Raw genomic sequence first — 16,705 nt, forward strand, 5'->3', positions numbered from 1 at the left:
CCAAAACAAAAACAAAACAACACAAAACCCCCCAGAGTGTGTATTTGTGAGAGTGTGTGCACACTTTTGAAAACACATGGTTGCCCCGGCTGGCATCACGAGGTGGGGGCTTTTTAAAATTGGATTTCCTGCTTCCTCCTGGTCCACTCCTCCTTCTCCTGTCCTCCCTGGCCCTCCTGGTGGTGGCTCAGCTGACATCAGTGTGCTCTCTTGGCAGGGGGCCCTGGCCCAGCCCCAGCCCTGGTGGAAGATCCAGCTGTTCATGTGGGAGCCAGTGCTGTTTGGGACCTGGGATGGTGTGTTCACGTCCTGCATGATCAACATTTTTGGGGTTGTCCTGTTCTTGAGGACCGGCTGGCTGGTGGTAAGTGATGAGCTGGTGGCCCTGGTGCCTCTTGTGGGTCCACATCTGGAAAGCTGTCCTGCTTGGCATCCTTCAGTGCAGGCAATAGTTTCCTGAAAAACAGATGCTCCTGAAACATGAAATAGGACACAAGTAAGTGGCGAGCTGGCATGGCTTTTTATTATTATGATTGTTCTATTTTTATTAGTGGTTGTATGCCTGATTTACAATTTTTATTGTTATAATTGTTTTATTTTATTAGTAGTTGTAAGTATTAATTGGCATTGCTTTTTTAAAAATCTTTTTTCTTTTTCTGTGGTGCTGGGGAATCAAACCCAAGGCCTTATAAGTGTGAGGCTAGCGCTCCATCAATGAGCAATATCCCCAGCTCCTTGGCATTGTTTATTTATTTATTTTTTGGTTCTGGGAATTGAACCTGGGGGTGCTTAACCACTGGGCTAAATCCCCAGTCCTTTTTATTTTATTTTATTTTATTTTATTTTGAGACAGGATCTCACTAAGTTGTTTAGGGCCTCACTAAGTTGTGAGGTTGGCGTTGAACTTATGATCCTTCTGCCTGAGCCTCCTGAGTTGCTGGAATCACAGGAGGTGTGCCACTGTGCCCCACATGGCATTGCTCTTTAAATGAGAGTCTGTGAGCCTGGGACTCACAGGTTCCAATAGAAGCCTCCCCATGGATTTGATTACCTGAAGAGTCAGGGGTCATCATGGGTGGGACTAGAGATGAGCAGAGAGATCAGATGGGTGGTATCTTGTGACCCTCTCTGGCCTTCTTATCTTTCCTGTGTCCTGCTAATGCACCAGCTCCTCACCCACATGGTGGCCTTCCCCCACTCTCCCTGACTCTGTGTGTGACCATGCATGGGGGCGCTTAGTCAGAGGGGTAGGCTCCTTACCTCTGGGGGATAGATTGCCCTGCACAAGGTCCTTGGGGGTCAGTTTGTCTGTCTCCGCACAGAGAACAAAAGTCTTTTCCTTTGTTTTATGCAAAAGCATTCTTCCATACAGGTGTGCACCCTGAGCAGGATCCTCAGCCCTTCATATTGTGCCTTCTCCCATGGTGGGACTTCAGTATACCAAATAGGCCCAGAACAAAAGGTGAATTCCTGTTGTGTGCTAGCACTACTAGTGCCACTGGAATTGCCAAACCCAGCACCTCCTCCTTCCCATAGTGGGCAGAGTCATGTCATCAGAGCAGCGGGAAACACCTCAGGGGTGGAACAGGCTGAGGATGCTGCATTCACGGAAGTGTCCAGGAAAGCTTCCTGGAGGGAGGTGCAGTTTGGAAGGCCTCGAAGGGTGAGTTGGACCAGGCAGGTGGAAGAGAGGGCTGTTGAAGGTATAGAATATTCCTAAAGTAACAGAGCCAATGCCAGAGGAGGTACACACATACAAGGTATATATTATCAGGTAAGTTTTGAGTTTGAAGGTGGAAAGCTCATGCAGATAGAGGCAGAATCCCTTCTTTGGGAAACCTTAGTCTTTGCTCATAGGACTTTCTACTGATCCGAAGAGGCCCACCCACATTATGGAGGGTAACCTCTTTACTTTATGACAACTGGTTATTTTAATCACAACTTTAAAACACCTTTACAGCAATATTTAGACTAGTGTCTGACTAAACCACTGGTCACCACAGTGGACGCATAAAATTAACCATTCCATGGGCATATTCCAGGGGATTACAGCCCCATGGTGGTGGGATATGCAGAGTTCTTGGATTTCCCCATCAAGAGGCCTGGGTAAGGCCAAATTTTCCTAAGCTCTTGTTCAGTCACACCCCAGTCCTTACCTCAGGGTTCAGCCTTAACTGTACCTGGGTGAGTCTGAAAATTTTTATTTTTAATGCATAGGAAGCTTCGATTGGTGTCAATAAATTAGTGATTATGCTGAGAGTTTATGCCTCTCACAAGCCCTCGAAACTTATGGGGGCCCCAGACTTACAAAAACATAGCTGCAAGCCAAGACTGTTCATCTTGGCAGGTAGGCTGAGGCTTTTGGGACCTGCCCTCATTCTTCTTCTTCCTGTGGTGGTCACCTCACTGCTTAGTAACTCTCCAGCCTATGTCCAACCAAGGCCCATCAACCTGACCTCTAAGGCAGAGGAGGCCTGATCAGTGTCAGCCTGGGATTCCTGAGCTCTGTTCCTATAAGGATGGTTATGGAAAGGTGGATGGAGAACAGACTCTTAGTCCTTTAGCTCCACCACCCCCTTTTTTCAAGGGCTGTCAAGAACAAAGCGAAGGTATAAGTTATATTAGTTATTATTATTGCATATCAAATTACCCTGATAGTAAAGCAATAAATATGTCTTCTCTTACAGTTTCTGTGATTTGGGGATCCAGGTACAATTTTAACTGGGTGCCTCTTGCTTGAGGGCTTTGGTCAGGCTGCAGTCTCCTCTGAAGCCTCAGCTGGGGTGCCGGGAAGTGGTTATTGACCCAGGCCTGGGTCCTCACCATGTGGATGTCTGCTAGGGTTGCCTCATGAAAAGGCAGCAGAATTCTACAAGGGTGAGCAATCTAAGAGAGGAGAGAGAGCAAGAGCATGAGACAGAAGCCATAGTCTTTTTACTATCCTAACCACAGATTCTGTCACTTCTGTATTCGAATTATTAAAAGCAAGTCACTACATGGATAAAACAAATAGCCTAAAATAGAAGTATGTGCATGTTTAAATTTGCACTTCAAAAACTATGAAATAAATTGCAACTAATGTGATCATTTTGAGTGACTGACAAAATATTTGCATACTTTAAAAGAGTGAATCATTTGGTGCAACCTAAACCCAAAAGGCTGGGTATTACATAAGGGCAGAAATACCAAGGGACAGGGATCACTGGGGCTATCTTTAAGTTTGTCTACCACACAAATACATCCTTTTGTCTTAAAATGATCTGTAGTTTTCAACTCCGACATTAGTTTTACCTGAAAAATCATATTTGATCATGAAAACAAAGGCAAACATGAAATGCTGAAAATAATATAGAATCTAAATATGGAGCTTCTAGGGAATGGCATAAAATGAAAATGGTAGAGATCATGCCAAAATTATTAGTTTTTAAATGGAAGATTTTAACTGTATGGAATAATTTGGAGGCATACTTATAATCTGAAAAATGGTAAAGTGGTCATTCTAGTATGAAAATTTAAACATGTTATTGGATATTTTATTTTTACATGCAGACAATTTATAGGTATGAACATGGTCCTATGTAATTTCCTTATAAGTATAAAATCAGCAAAATTAGTCCCCAGCATGTTGAGATGTCATACTCACATATAGTTTGAGGCCATCTGCCTGGGGGCAGCAGGGGCTGGGGCATTGGGGTGGGCAAGTGGGCATTATGGTTGGCTCCTCTCAGTTCTTCTTTTGCCCCTGTCTCACCTCTGGAATCATTTAACACTGCCAACCCTAGAAATCCCATCAGCGATGTGAACTGTGTGGCTGTGGCTGGGTTTTTGTACACATGCCCACACAACTGTTGATGTCTTGTTCCCAGAGGGAGCCACAGATATCCTCATGCTCCAGTCTAGCCACTAAGGAGAAGGAGAGTGAGTGGGTAGAATATGTATGAACTGCATAACAATAATTAACGATAGTAATAATAGTGACATAAGATTTATAGCAAATAAAGTTTATCAAGCCCTTATATCCTGGATGGCATTCTAAGTACACTATATGTATTTAATCCCCATAAGATTTGTTATTTCCTGACAACCCTGAGATAAATATTATCTCAATTTTACAAAAGAGCAGACTGAGCAGAGGTGAAGTCCCAGTAGCCACAGTTGAGGAGACACTCTGTCTACTTGTGCTCAATATGCAGTTTGCATTCAGAGCCCTACCTCTGCAGATGCACATTCCTTTCTTGACCTGAGTGTCCCCTAGGAGACCCTCTCCTTGCTCCTCAGTTCCACGCTAGGTCAGATGGTCAGGGGCTCATCCCTTTTTCAAAGACTAATGGCTGGTGCGTTGCTACAGCTATCTTATCGCACCCTGATGCAACACTTAACATCTCAGATTTACCTGTCTTTTCTTTTAATTCTGGCCATAGAATCCAGTTCTTCAGGCATGCTAGGCAGATACTTTACCACTGAGCTACATCCCCAGTCCCACATTTTCTTCTATTCTGCTTATCCCATAGGAAATTTGAGGTAGTCAACAACAACAACAACAACAACAATAATAATAAAAAAAACCCCACAGTACTTCAAGCTAAAAAACACGTGAAAAACTCATGCGAGAGAAAGCACAAATGAATGGGAAAGTTTACTGCAGCGATTCCTTCTGGTGCCTGCACATGTCCCCTGCACTCTTCCAATCAGCCAGGTCTTGCTTGCAGGTAGTTCCAAAGCTAGATGAACAGTATGTCCCCAGAACTTCCTTCCCCAGTGGCCTGTGAAAGGGTAGCAGGCAGAGGGCTTTCTTCTCCTAGGTCTACTATGTGGCGATGTTGTAGTAGAAAGGAATTTTGCCAGGGAGGAAAACCCCTGGCAAGTATGGCAAGTATTGCAATAAGTACTAAACCCTGGGTCCTGGAGGAGCATTATAGGGATGGCTCCTGGGGGAGGAAATCCTAAACATGGAGTCTTTAAGGATGCATTGACTTTAACCTGGCAAACGCATAGAATGAACAGTAAAGGCATTCCAGTCATGTAGGTAAGCGGGTGGCAGGGACAAAGCATGTCCCTGCATGGTAGGGCACAGAGTAACAGATTAGAAGGTGCCTCATGACTATACTGAGTGCTTCAACTTTACTACATAGGTGATGGGAAGTCATTGGAGGATTTAAAGCAAGGACCTTCTGTTCATCTAGAACTCCTCATGGGCCTTAGCTCTGGTTGTGTCTTTCAACCATTTCCGGTTGCCCTACTTGGGGCGCCTGCACCCCCATTCTAAGGCAGTGGGTCCCAGGGTGAGGGGAAGTGGTTAGTGCTCCCACTGGGGACCACTCTGGCAGGACCTCGGCTGCTCACCCTGATCTTGATCCTTGCTGTTCTACAGGGAAACACGGGTGTGCTCATGGGCATGCTTCTGGTGTCCTTTGTCATCCTCGTGGCCCTGGTTACTGTGCTGTCTGGCATCGGCGTTGGGGAGCAGGTTGGCATGGGCAGTGGCGGTGTCTACTCCATGATCTCCTCCGTCCTCGGCGGGCAGATGGGAGGCACCATCGGGCTGCTCTATGTGTTTGGACAGGTGAGGCTGCCAACAGCGCCCCCCCCACCCCGCCTGCTCTCTGCTTCTTCTCTTCTCACCATCTTCTCTCCCCTTCCTCTTTCTACCTGGCTCTGGTCCAGATCCCTGACCCCTTAGTCCAGAGCTCCTGCTCCCACCATTCCTGCCTCATGGATTCCTGATTTGACAAGGGGCTTGGCCTAGCACCATTCTTGCTGCCTGGCTAGGAAGGGTGTGCACCATAGCAGCTGGAGCCCAGGTGGCAGCCATGTGGCCTGGGTCCAAGACACTTTTGTACTGAAGAGAGGGCATTCTGCCTGTGCCAAGGGACTTTCTTGGAAGGAGGCCCTTGTCAACTGAGCTGGAGCTCTCACACACATCAGATGACGCAGGTGACCTTAACAGGGAGGCTGAAAGCCCTTGTGTGGACCCTGTGTCTGAGAAGGAGAATAGCGACGAGGAGGCCACCTCATAGGGATGGATGAAAGCACATGGAAAATCAGCCAGCAGGGAGCAGTTCTGAGGCTTATTTAGCTAAAACACAGGGCAGAGACTTAATGCTGAGGAAACAAACTACAGACACTAAGAAGCAGTTCTTTGTAAGCATTTCTTGCATTGAAAAAGATTCTACGGTACCCCCCAAAGGGTGGTTTTTAAAACAGCTTAAAGAATTTGTATAAAGAAGAGTCCAAGAGTCTCCTCAAGGAAGACATTGGTTTTGTTTCTTTTATTTTTATGCAGCACAGGTATCAAAAATACATCTGATTCTCTAACAGCACAAAGTAAAGAGAGAGAGAGAGAGAGAGAGAGAGAGAGAGAGAGAGAGAGAGAGAGAGAACGTTCTTTAAGAATAGTATAGGTCAACCATCCTTAATCTGAAAATCAAAAATCTAAAATGCTCCAAAATCTAAATTTTTTGAACCTTATATTGAATGGTGCTCAAAAGTTTCATATTTTGAAACATTTCTGATTTCAGATTTTCACATTAGGATGCTCAACCCACGAGGTCTGCACATATACCAAAATCAGAAAAATTCTGAAATCTGTAACATTTCTGATTCCACGCCTTTTGGGTCAAAGATGTTCAAACTATTGTCTTTGAGGTGAATAATGAGTGGCTGGTATACTTTATTCCCCTGAGGATTTGTGCCTAGCTCTGCTATTGTGGAGCCAAATGGGCTGCAGGGTGGACACAGAAGTCCTTGCTCTCCCCACTCCCTGGGCAGGCGACAAGCCAGCTTCTAGAAGCAGGCGCCAGCTCTGAACACCCAGGATAAAGAGAAGAAGCTGGTTTACCTAGTCTCCCTTCGGTGGGCTGATTTGGAAGGAAATATGAGAAAGATGTTTTCTCAGCCCTGGCGGCCACGCCTGAGAAGCCTCTGTGTCAGCGGCTCTGCTGTTCTGCCTTCTTTCCACTTAGGCCTTGGTCAGATATCTCCAAGTGCCTCTGACCAGTGTCTTCGCCACGCCTCTGCTTTGTCTGAAGCTACCCCAGGCTGCAGTCTCTGAGCAGGGTGTGGTTTCTGTTTAATCCTATATGTGTTACTGGATTTGTTTTCCAGTACGTTGAGGACTTTTTGTGCATATTCATGAGGTCTGTTGGCCTGTAGTTTTTTGGGGTGTGACGTCTTTGTCTGGTTTTGGTGTGAGGCTACTGCTGGCCTCACAGAGTGCGTTGGGAGGTGTTCCCTTCTCTTGTAGTTTTTTGGAAGTGCTTGATGTTAATTCTTTAAATGTTTGGTGGAATTCAGCAGTGAGACTATGGCATTTTCTTTGTAGAAAGTTTTGATTCTAATTCAGTCTCTACTTACGTGGGCATGTTCCACGTTTCTGTTCCTTTTGGAGCCAGCTTCGTAAGCTTGCATCTTTTTAAAGATGTTTCTGTTTCATCTAGGTTATCGTATTGACATATTTTTTACAGAGTCCTTTATAATCCTCTCTACTTTTGTATCCGTCTTTCATTCCTAATTTTAGTGATTTGGATCTTCTCACTTTTTTTTCTAGATCAATCTAGGTAAAGATTTGTCTGCAAAGAACCAATTTTTGATTTTGTTGATTTTCTCAGTTATTGTTCTGGTCTCTATCTCACTTATTTATGCTCTTGTCTTTATTATTTCCTTCTCTCTGCTTTCTTTTTTAGTTTGCTCTTCTCTTTTGGTTTCTTGGGTGTCAAGTTAGGTTACTCATCTGAGCTCTTTGTTCTAGGTATGGTTGGGGTTTCTGAGGTTCCCTGTTCCTGGTTTGTATTAACCCTCTCATGTCCTCATCCCAGCGCATGCATGCATTCATTAATTTTGAAAGATTACTAGGGCAGATTGTCTGGTTTTGAATGATTACTAGGGCAGATTGTTCCTGAAGGGGTTGGCAAACTTCTATAAAGGACTTAATAATAAATATTTTGACTTTGCATGTTTCTGTCACAAGCAATTAACTCTGTCATTATAGTGCAGAAACAGCCATAGAAGTCTGGAGTGTGGCATGTGCCTGTAATCCCAGAAACTCAGGAGACTTAGGCAGGAGGATCTCAAGTTCTAGGCAGCCTCAGCAACTTACCTGAGACCCTATCTCAAAATAAAAAATCGGGGCTGGAGTTGTAGCTCAGTGGTAGAGCACTTGCCTAGCACATGTGAGGCCCTGGGTTTGATCCTCAGCATAAAAATAAATAAATAAAATAAAGATATTGTGTCAAAATAAAAAATAAAAAGGGCTAGGGGATGTAGTGTGATAGCAAAGTGCCTCTGGGTTCAATCCCTAGTATTAAAAAAAAAAAAAAAAAAAGACATTGCTCTCTGTCTCAAAACAGGCAGCAATCAGGATTTGGCCAGTGATCCAGTTTGTTAGCCCCTGTCCTACAGCATCAAAACTTAAGAGATGCAAACACGAGAATAATGATTTTAAAAGCTTGCAGAAATCTTGTGGACGTCCTTTGTTCTCCCTGTTTTAGTCAGCTTTTTCTCACTCTAACAAAATAATCAATATAAATAACTTAAAAGAGGACAGACTTATTTTGGTTTCAGAGGGTTCAATCCCTGGTTGGCTGGCTCCTGTGTCTGGATCTGTGGGAAGGCAGCACATCACAGTGGAAGATATGGTAGAACAAAGCTGCTCACCTCATTGCAGCTGGGAAGCAGAGGGACAGAGGAAAGGAGAGGTTGGGGACAAGATAGACACCATTGGGGCCTGCCCTCAGTGAGCTGCTTCTGCAAGAAGGCCCCACCTCCTACAGTTTTCCCCACCTCCCCATGATGCTAGCAGCTAAGAATTCATCAATAGACTAGTCAGAGCTCTCACCACCCAATCCCTTCCCCAGAGCCCCATTTCTGAGCGTTGGTGCTTTGGGGACCAAGCCTTTACCACGAGTCTTTGGGAAACACTTCATATCTAAACCATAATGATCCCAAGCCCTTCTTCCCTCACTTCTGAGGCCCATGTAGCAAGCTTCCCTGTGGGACCAGACTCCCTTGGCTAAGAGGGGAAGATGGTTAGAGACCCTTCTCACTCCCTGCCCCACTCCCCGCCCATATCAGTCTGAAGGCTTCTTAACTGGACACCAGAATGTCTGTCTTCAGCATACTGACCTGTCTATAAGCATTTATAATGGCTACTGTGCTCTGTACAAAAACAGTGGGGAACTGGAAATCTTTTATAGACTTGACAGAGGCCTGGAGTTTTCCTCATGGGATTAGCACATGTGCAAAACTGTTACCAGCTTCAACCAAAATCAGGGATTTGTGTCAGAAGAAGGTGGGTGGAGGGGCAGCTCTAGTCCTCTAACTGGGTACCTGAAGGTGGAGGGGAAATGCCTATGACTGTGCATGTGCAGTTCTTCTAAAACAAATACAGTCCACATTGTCTCTTTAAAATGGTCAGTGACACTCCTTGTGTCTTATGGCAGGGAGTTAGAGAAATTTCTCTTAGAAAATGGAAAAGAAGGGCTGGGGATGTGGCTCAAGCGGTAGTGCACTCGCCTGGCATGCGTGCAGCCCGGGTTCGATCCTCAGCACCACATACAAACAAAGATGTTGTGTCCGCCAAAAAATAAATAAATAAAAAAAGAAAATGGAAAAGAAATAGGAATACCTATGATTATAAACTTCAGGAGGAAATGAAAATACTTTAAAAATATAATAAATACTGGATGCTGGGTGCAGTGGTGCATGCCTGTAATCCCAGTGACTTGGGAGATTGAGGAAGAAAGTTCATAGGTTTGAGGCTAACTTCAGTGATTTAGCAAGGCGTTAAGCAACTTAGTGAGACCCTGTCTCAAAATAAAAAATCAAAAGGCCTAGGATGTGGCTCCAGGGTAAAATGCCTCTGGGTTCAACTCCTGGTACTGCCAGAAAATTAAAAACTAAAAACAACCGCTGGAGATATTTACACAAATCACCAGGAACGCTTTCCAAGAAAGAGTGGTGTAGGTTGGAAGGTAGACCTTATTAAGGTAGTTGCCTTGCTGTGGGGAAGGGGCAATCACTGAGAGTCCATGCCTTGTGCCGAGCTCAGACCAGTATTGAGATGGCTGTTGTGAGCCAGGTGTGATGAAGGCCTTGATCCTGGGCTGCTTCCCTGAACATAGGGCTACAACATACCCCAATGTAGTTTTGCATAAATATAATGGAACTCTCAGTATGTTTATTTTTATTTTTTCCTTTATAAATTGATATAACAGGGCAAAATGATCTTCACTGTAGTCAGTTAGTGCATCAGCCATAATGTAACGTTTCGAAAAGTGAGCTGTCCCCACCCAAGGTAGCCAGTGTCCACAGCTTGTATTGTCTTCCACCACACTAGTCACACACCTGTGGGGTTGTGAAGGACTTGCTTATTTTTATAAACAAAGTTCATACTCTATTCCACATCATGAGGGTCTCACTTAACCTGAAGTCACAGATATTCCCCTCGGTCAGTGTTTTCACTTTATGAGCACAGTACTTACTGAATATTGAATAATATGAGCATACCTAATTTATGGCACATTTTTTGTTCTCAATGTCATTTTTCTCTATTAGTCGTTGTTAGATATGGAAAATGAAAAACCCTAAGATAATGTGGCCTGGGAAAAGGGAGTGAAAAAGAAAACCATACATGGATAGCTTTCATCTCTCAAGATAAATCCTTTTCAGATGCTGGCCACTGGCAAGGAGAAAGTGTTTCATCAAACCTAGAATGATAGTCTCTAGGAGACACTAATCTCTTCCAAGATAAATCCTCTCCAGGTGCTGGCCACTGACCCCCAGCACAAAGACCCAAATTCCTGAGTGCCCAAACTGACACGCTCTGAGTATAGCCAATATAAACCCCAATTCCCCCTTTGGCCAGGGGCTCATTTTCCACCAGGAGAGTGGGTCCATTCCTGTGGGCCTTATCCCGTTCCTGAACAAAAGGCTCAGATGATCGGTGAAGTTTTCGTCCAACCGGGTCCTTCAGTGCTCACAGTAATTTTATTCCTTTTTCATTCCTAATAGTCTATGTTTTTGCACTCTCTCTTTTCTTTTTAATGAGGTTGCCAGGAGTTATCTATTTTGTTGATTTTTCTTAAAGGGTCATTTTTTAAAAAATTTTTGTGTCATTTCTCTTGTTTTTCTTCAATTTTATATATCTTCAATTTTATATTTCTTTATATTAAATACTTCCTTTTACGCTCTTACTTATTTATGTTCATCTTCTTGTGACTTTTCAGTTAATACTTTGTTCCTTTCTTTTTCTTTCTCTTTTAACTAATAAAAACATTTAGGACTAAATTCTTTTTTCTTTTTTTTTTTCCTCCTCTAGAGGCAAGTTTGGTTGAGTCTCTTGGGTTTTTAGAATTCTCCTGTTCATTGCTGTATAGATAATTTTAAATTTTATTTTTCACTACTTCTGGCTTTGCCAACAGGGGTCAAATTTATTTGCATTGCATTTTCGCCTTAATTGATTTGGCATTTTATTATGTTTTTAGTTCTTGTAGTAGCGGACAACCCTTAGAAGCCATAATTAAACATATTTTTCTTTTTCCTATTTCTTATTTCTTTTACTTTTTATATTCCTCCAAGATAAAATGTTGTTTACTATCTCATCCCTGACCAAATATGAAATCTCTATAAACACCCTTTCTCCTTTCCCAAACACTTAAATTTTGAGAGGATGATATGATTTTGGACTATTACTGCTTTTCCTTAAAGTCAATCTCTTTGACTTCAAGAATCCTTATTTATGACTTATATTGCAACTTCCCAGTGGCATTACCATTAACTATTTAGCATTAGCAAAGTGTTTTATGGTATTTGCAGCTATTCCGTTTCTTCTTCTTTGGTAGCTAATAATAAAATCATAATGATAATGCCAATAATCATTATTTCTATAACTTCAACTCTGAGTCAGATATTGGTCAAGGGCATTTAATCATCCCAATAACCTTCTGAAGTCAGTACTGCTATTATCTGTATTTCACAGGTGAGAAAATGAGACACTTTCCCAAGTCACACAGGGTTTGGTCTTACCTGGCTTCACAGTCCATGCTTCTAACCACCAAAGAGGTCTTTCAAGCATCCCAGAGAATTTTTCCCCCTGTTGTGGCAACTTGAGTTAAAAGACATATAGGTGCAAACCCCAAAGAGGGGCTCTCCTGGAGTTACTGGAAACAGAAGTGGTGCATACAGCTTGGCCCTCCTCATGTAAGCAAGTACTGTTCAGCTGCTAGGAAAAAATATATATAAAAGAATTTCTTGGAGGCTCCAGATGCAAATGGTTACATTCAAGTTCTGGCATCATCTTCTGCATGTGGGTGACATGGGACACCTGGGAAGTTGAAGCCCATATAAATGATCTTTATTACTCCATTCTTATCTCTCTCTTTTTTAAAAAAAATTCAGATAAATCTGACCATGAAGAGTCCTGTTGACCTGGCCAAATACTGATCTCATAGTATCATTAGCACCACCACACTCTTGGGGTTAAGTCAAGAGACAGTTTGAGTTCTGAATAAATATAGGAAAACACAAGTCAGTCTCTCTCTCTCTGTCTCTCTGTCTCTCTCTCTTTCTCTCTCTCTCTCAGAGATAATTATATTTCCTCCACATTTCTAATATGGACAGACATATTATGGGATACTGGGAGGGCTGGAATGACCGTTTAAGCTAAGCGTGTACATTTTGGAGAACATTGAGAAAAATGTTGTGTGCCGATCTCAGTGAAGAATGGGGCTGTGTGTGTGAGCTCCCCTCAAATACAGAACTTGTGTTACCCTCTGGCCTTTGCATGAAAGGGCTACAGCTTAGCAGTGATTGCTTGCCAAAGCACTTTTTATACAACCAAGTTATCACAAAATATTTCTTGGATGCTTGTGGTATACTTAGCAAATCAGAGTATTTGAAGAAGTGTAAATCAGCTAATTTTTTTAATGTTTGTTTTTAAAAGATGTTTGCATTCCTGGTAGTGGTTCACTGAATATCACTATATATCACTTCTATACGTGATATATGTGGGAGGTGGAGGCAGATAACGAAATGTATGAAACCGGTAGTGAGCTGAATGTTTATTCAGAAGATGGAGATGAGGAAAGACTTTATGGAAAAGGGATATCTCCAATGAAGCCCTAACAGGGTTTGTTCCCTGGGGGATTGGCAAGAGCAGGGCAACAGGGATGAGAGTGACAGATAACCTTGTGGACCAGAGAAGGGATAAACCTGAGGAGCAAAGGGGGCTGAGGCTGAGGATTAGGTAAAGTGAGGTGGGTGTTATTTTCAACTATTGATTTATCTTTCAAATATCCCCCCCAAAGTAAAATTATGGCTCAGATATAAAATCGTGGCAAATATAAAATGAGCTTGTGCCAAAGCTTTTATTGAATTCATCAATCAGTGGAGGAGCCAATAGGATGTTAAAGAGCAGCGAGAAGCTAGATGTGGATGTTAGATGGATGGAGATCAACCTACAGAGTTCTGGGCAATTTACCAAATACATACAAAGACAAGGTTGCTGGGTTAGATACAAAGCTAGTCGATGTCTTACGGGACAACAAACTCTTAATCTTTTGGGCTATCTGTTTCCCTGGATAAAAGTTACTTGTATTTCTACTAGAAAAAAAAAATAGTGTGAGTTAACACGTAACTTTACTTAGTCTGAGATATTAATAGCAAATAGTGAATTGAACAGAGTACATTTGCCTAGATGTCCTTGGGTAGCTTTTGTAACATATGACCTTGAAAAGATGTGCCGTCTACTTTTTTCCTCTATTTCCAAGTTTTAGATAATTTCAGAAATAATATTAACCTACAAAGAAATTGGCCACAGTGCCCTTCTGTGGCTCTGAAGATGGGACCCCCTGCTTGCTCTTGTTCTAGATTTAGTTCTTGAATAGTGCAGACAGAGACATCGGAAGGCCTCTTCGACCCAGCACCCCCCAGGTCCCCGCCTTCCTCTCATACTCTTTTCATCTTCGTCACCTCTGGCAGTCGGCTCTCAGCTTGGGCTCAGTGCTCATTCTCCCCTTGCTCAAGACATAGTCCAGCAGAAATGGGGCCTGGGGCAGATTCCCAGGTGAAAAGAGCCGGGTAATGGTGCTGGTTCCTCGCTGCTGAGCCTGGGCTGGTGCAAGTGTTTGTTGGGGCAAGCAGGGTGCTCCGGGCGGGTGGTCCTGCCCAAGGCTCCTGATGCTTCTCTGTCTTCTGGCTCTTCCTGTCTGGAACGGCCGGGCAGTGTGTTGCAGGTGCCATGTACATCACTGGCTTCGCTGAGTCCATCTCGGATTTGCTGGGCCTCCGGAATATCTGGGCTGTGCGAGGAATTTCAGTTGCCGTGCTTCTGGCCTTGCTGGGGATCAACCTAGCGGGCGTCAAATGGATCATTCGATTCCAGCTGCTGCTGCTGTTCCTGCTGGCTGTGTCCACGCTGGACTTTGTGGTGGGCTCTTTCACCCACCTGGACCCAGGTAAGCCCTTCAGGGTTCAGTATGTGGCCTATCCTGGGGATCTGCACTGCTTTGTGAATGTTGATAGATATGAATTTGGAGATGACCCTCCCGCCATGGGTTGTACCTACAATTTGGTGTGGCCATTTCTGATCAGGTGAGTTGGTACGTCTTGGTGTGACTTCTCGAAGTCTCTCTTCACACATGTTTTCACTTCATGCTTTTTCTGTTTCCTTTTCTTCTTAAAACAAAACTCAGAAAATTTAGATTAAAAGAGACCAGAAATACCCAGAGATTAAATTGATAACAGTGACTGGAAGACTGGGCAAGAAATAAATATGCATGTAGGGAAGATAAACAGACCTTAATTTTCTCTGTCATTGATTTTTTTTTTTTTAATTTTGACTGGGGATTGAATCCAGGGGTGCTTAACCACTGAGCCACATCCCCAGCCCCGCCCCCCCGCTTTTTTTTTTTTTTTTAATTTTATTTAGAGACAGAGTCTCGCTGAGTTGCTTAGGGGCTTGTGAAGTTGCTGAGGCTGGCTTTGAACTCGAGATCCTCCTGTCTCAGCCTCCTGAGCTTCTGGGATTACAGGTGTGCTCCATCACATCTGGATTTTTTTTTTTTTTTAAAGGACTTTGCTTGCTTAGAGTGTGAGAGGCTCTAGGTTCCATCTTTAGCACTGTGAACGGAGAACAAATACTAACTATTTCTGGGGGACAGGGACAGATATATGCTTGATTATTTATAGTTTTATGTGCTAAATTATTTTTTTTCAAAATAAAAATATGCATCCATTAACTAATAAGCTTAAAGAAAACAACCAACCAAGTATAGTTTTGCCCCCTTTGGAGATGATATCACATCTATTTAAGCAGGCTGTCACTATTTACTCTAACCCTGGATTTTCCTCAGCCTTGAGGATGCTTGGCCACTCAATCCTAAAGCCTTAGGCCTTGAGTGACCAGCTCTTACCCAGAGTGTCATAACTCTGTAGCTTTCTGATTTGCTCTGGTTTGGCATTAAGGCCAACTTTGCTTCTCTCCAGATTGTGGAGCTATTCCTAGAACACTGGGGAAAAAGGTCACTGCTTGATGTTTTCCACTGCAGGGACCCTGTCTTTATATAACAGTATGACCAAGCAGCCTAACTGGACTATCTGGACTATGGATGGGGAAAGAGGATGAAGCCCTTTGCTGTGTTACACACACACACACACACACACACACACACACAAACACACACACACGCACACAGCATAGACCATGACCTGTACAGGTGGCGATATAGGCTGCATTGGACGACACTTGCATTGTACTTGGCACTTTATGTGGCTTATCTTGTTGAATTCTTATCAGAACGTCTTAAGATAAGAACAGCTATACTCATTTTGCAGATGAGGAAACCGAGGCTCAAAGATGCTATTGGTGGAAATGCATGGCAAAGCTGGGGTTTGAAACCAGATTTCTTCGTCACCACTGCTGAGCTGATTCCTGAGGTGGGAAGCAAGCCTGTTTTCACACTCCATGATAGCAACTCTGCTTTTCCCCTTCTAGGCTGCGCCTGGTGTGTGTCCGAAACAGTCTTGTCTTTTATCACAGTGTTGGTGCGGAAAGGTTAGAATTCAGTTCGCTTACGCTGTCTGGCTTCATCACTTCTTCATATGCTGCAGTTGTTCTGTTGGAAAATTGTGGCTCCCTTAAATTCCTTGAATGTCCCTACCTTCTGGCGTCCTGGGCCCTTCCTCAGAATCCCCAGACTGCCCCTTGATCCAGCACCTAAGGGTCAGCTCCTGTACAGAAGGAGTCCCCAGGGCCCACTGCCATGCTAAGGGCCACAGGTATCCACACAGGTATCCACACACTGCTGTTTGGAACATCTCCATTGGAGGGAAGGGTGACCCCCGCCCGGCCCCACTGGACCTTGCACCATCTTACAGAGTCGGCGCCCATACTGAGGGAGACTTACTGGCCTTTGGCTGCCAACCTGTCAGTTTAGGGGAGAAAGTGCCCACTGTAGTCCCCAATTCCTGGGTGCTTTCCCCTCCGTAAATACAGTGGCTGAAAGAGCACAGTTAAATCGCAGGGCAATCCCCCTGGCCTCTCTGAAATCCTACTAGACTAATGTGTTTTCCTTCTTTTTGATTAGAAGTTTTCTTGGCTATTCTTCTAGGTTACTCCAAATATTTCTCCTTCCTTCTGGTCAGTACATTAGCAGGGTGTAGTGTGAACTGGAATTTATTTTCAATTATTCCCATAGCAACTGGCCCCTCT

The 16,705-nt window shown here is 43.7% G+C and overlaps 1 protein-coding gene across 2 annotated transcripts in view; it reads left to right on the forward strand.

Annotated features, from left to right (window-relative positions):
* Positions 1–247: 247 nt before the first annotated feature.
* Slc12a8 (solute carrier family 12 member 8) overlaps positions 248–16,705 on the forward strand; it is a 118,501-nt gene continuing 102,043 nt past the window's right edge. Inside the window, exons 1-3 of one of the 2 annotated variants that reach the window (XM_076868533.1) lie at positions 248–364; positions 5,372–5,563; positions 14,219–14,450. In XM_076868533.1, coding sequence (XP_076724648.1) covers positions 263–364; positions 5,372–5,563; positions 14,219–14,450 — 526 coding nt within the window. In that variant the 5' untranslated portion in view covers positions 248–262. The remainder of the gene's footprint in view (positions 365–5,371; positions 5,564–14,218; positions 14,451–16,705) is intronic. The other variant, XM_076868532.1, reaches the window with a different exon arrangement.

Source organism: Callospermophilus lateralis, chromosome 10 (assembly GCF_048772815.1).
Source record: "Callospermophilus lateralis isolate mCalLat2 chromosome 10, mCalLat2.hap1, whole genome shotgun sequence".
In the NCBI taxonomy this organism is placed as follows: Eukaryota; Metazoa; Chordata; class Mammalia; order Rodentia; family Sciuridae; genus Callospermophilus; species Callospermophilus lateralis.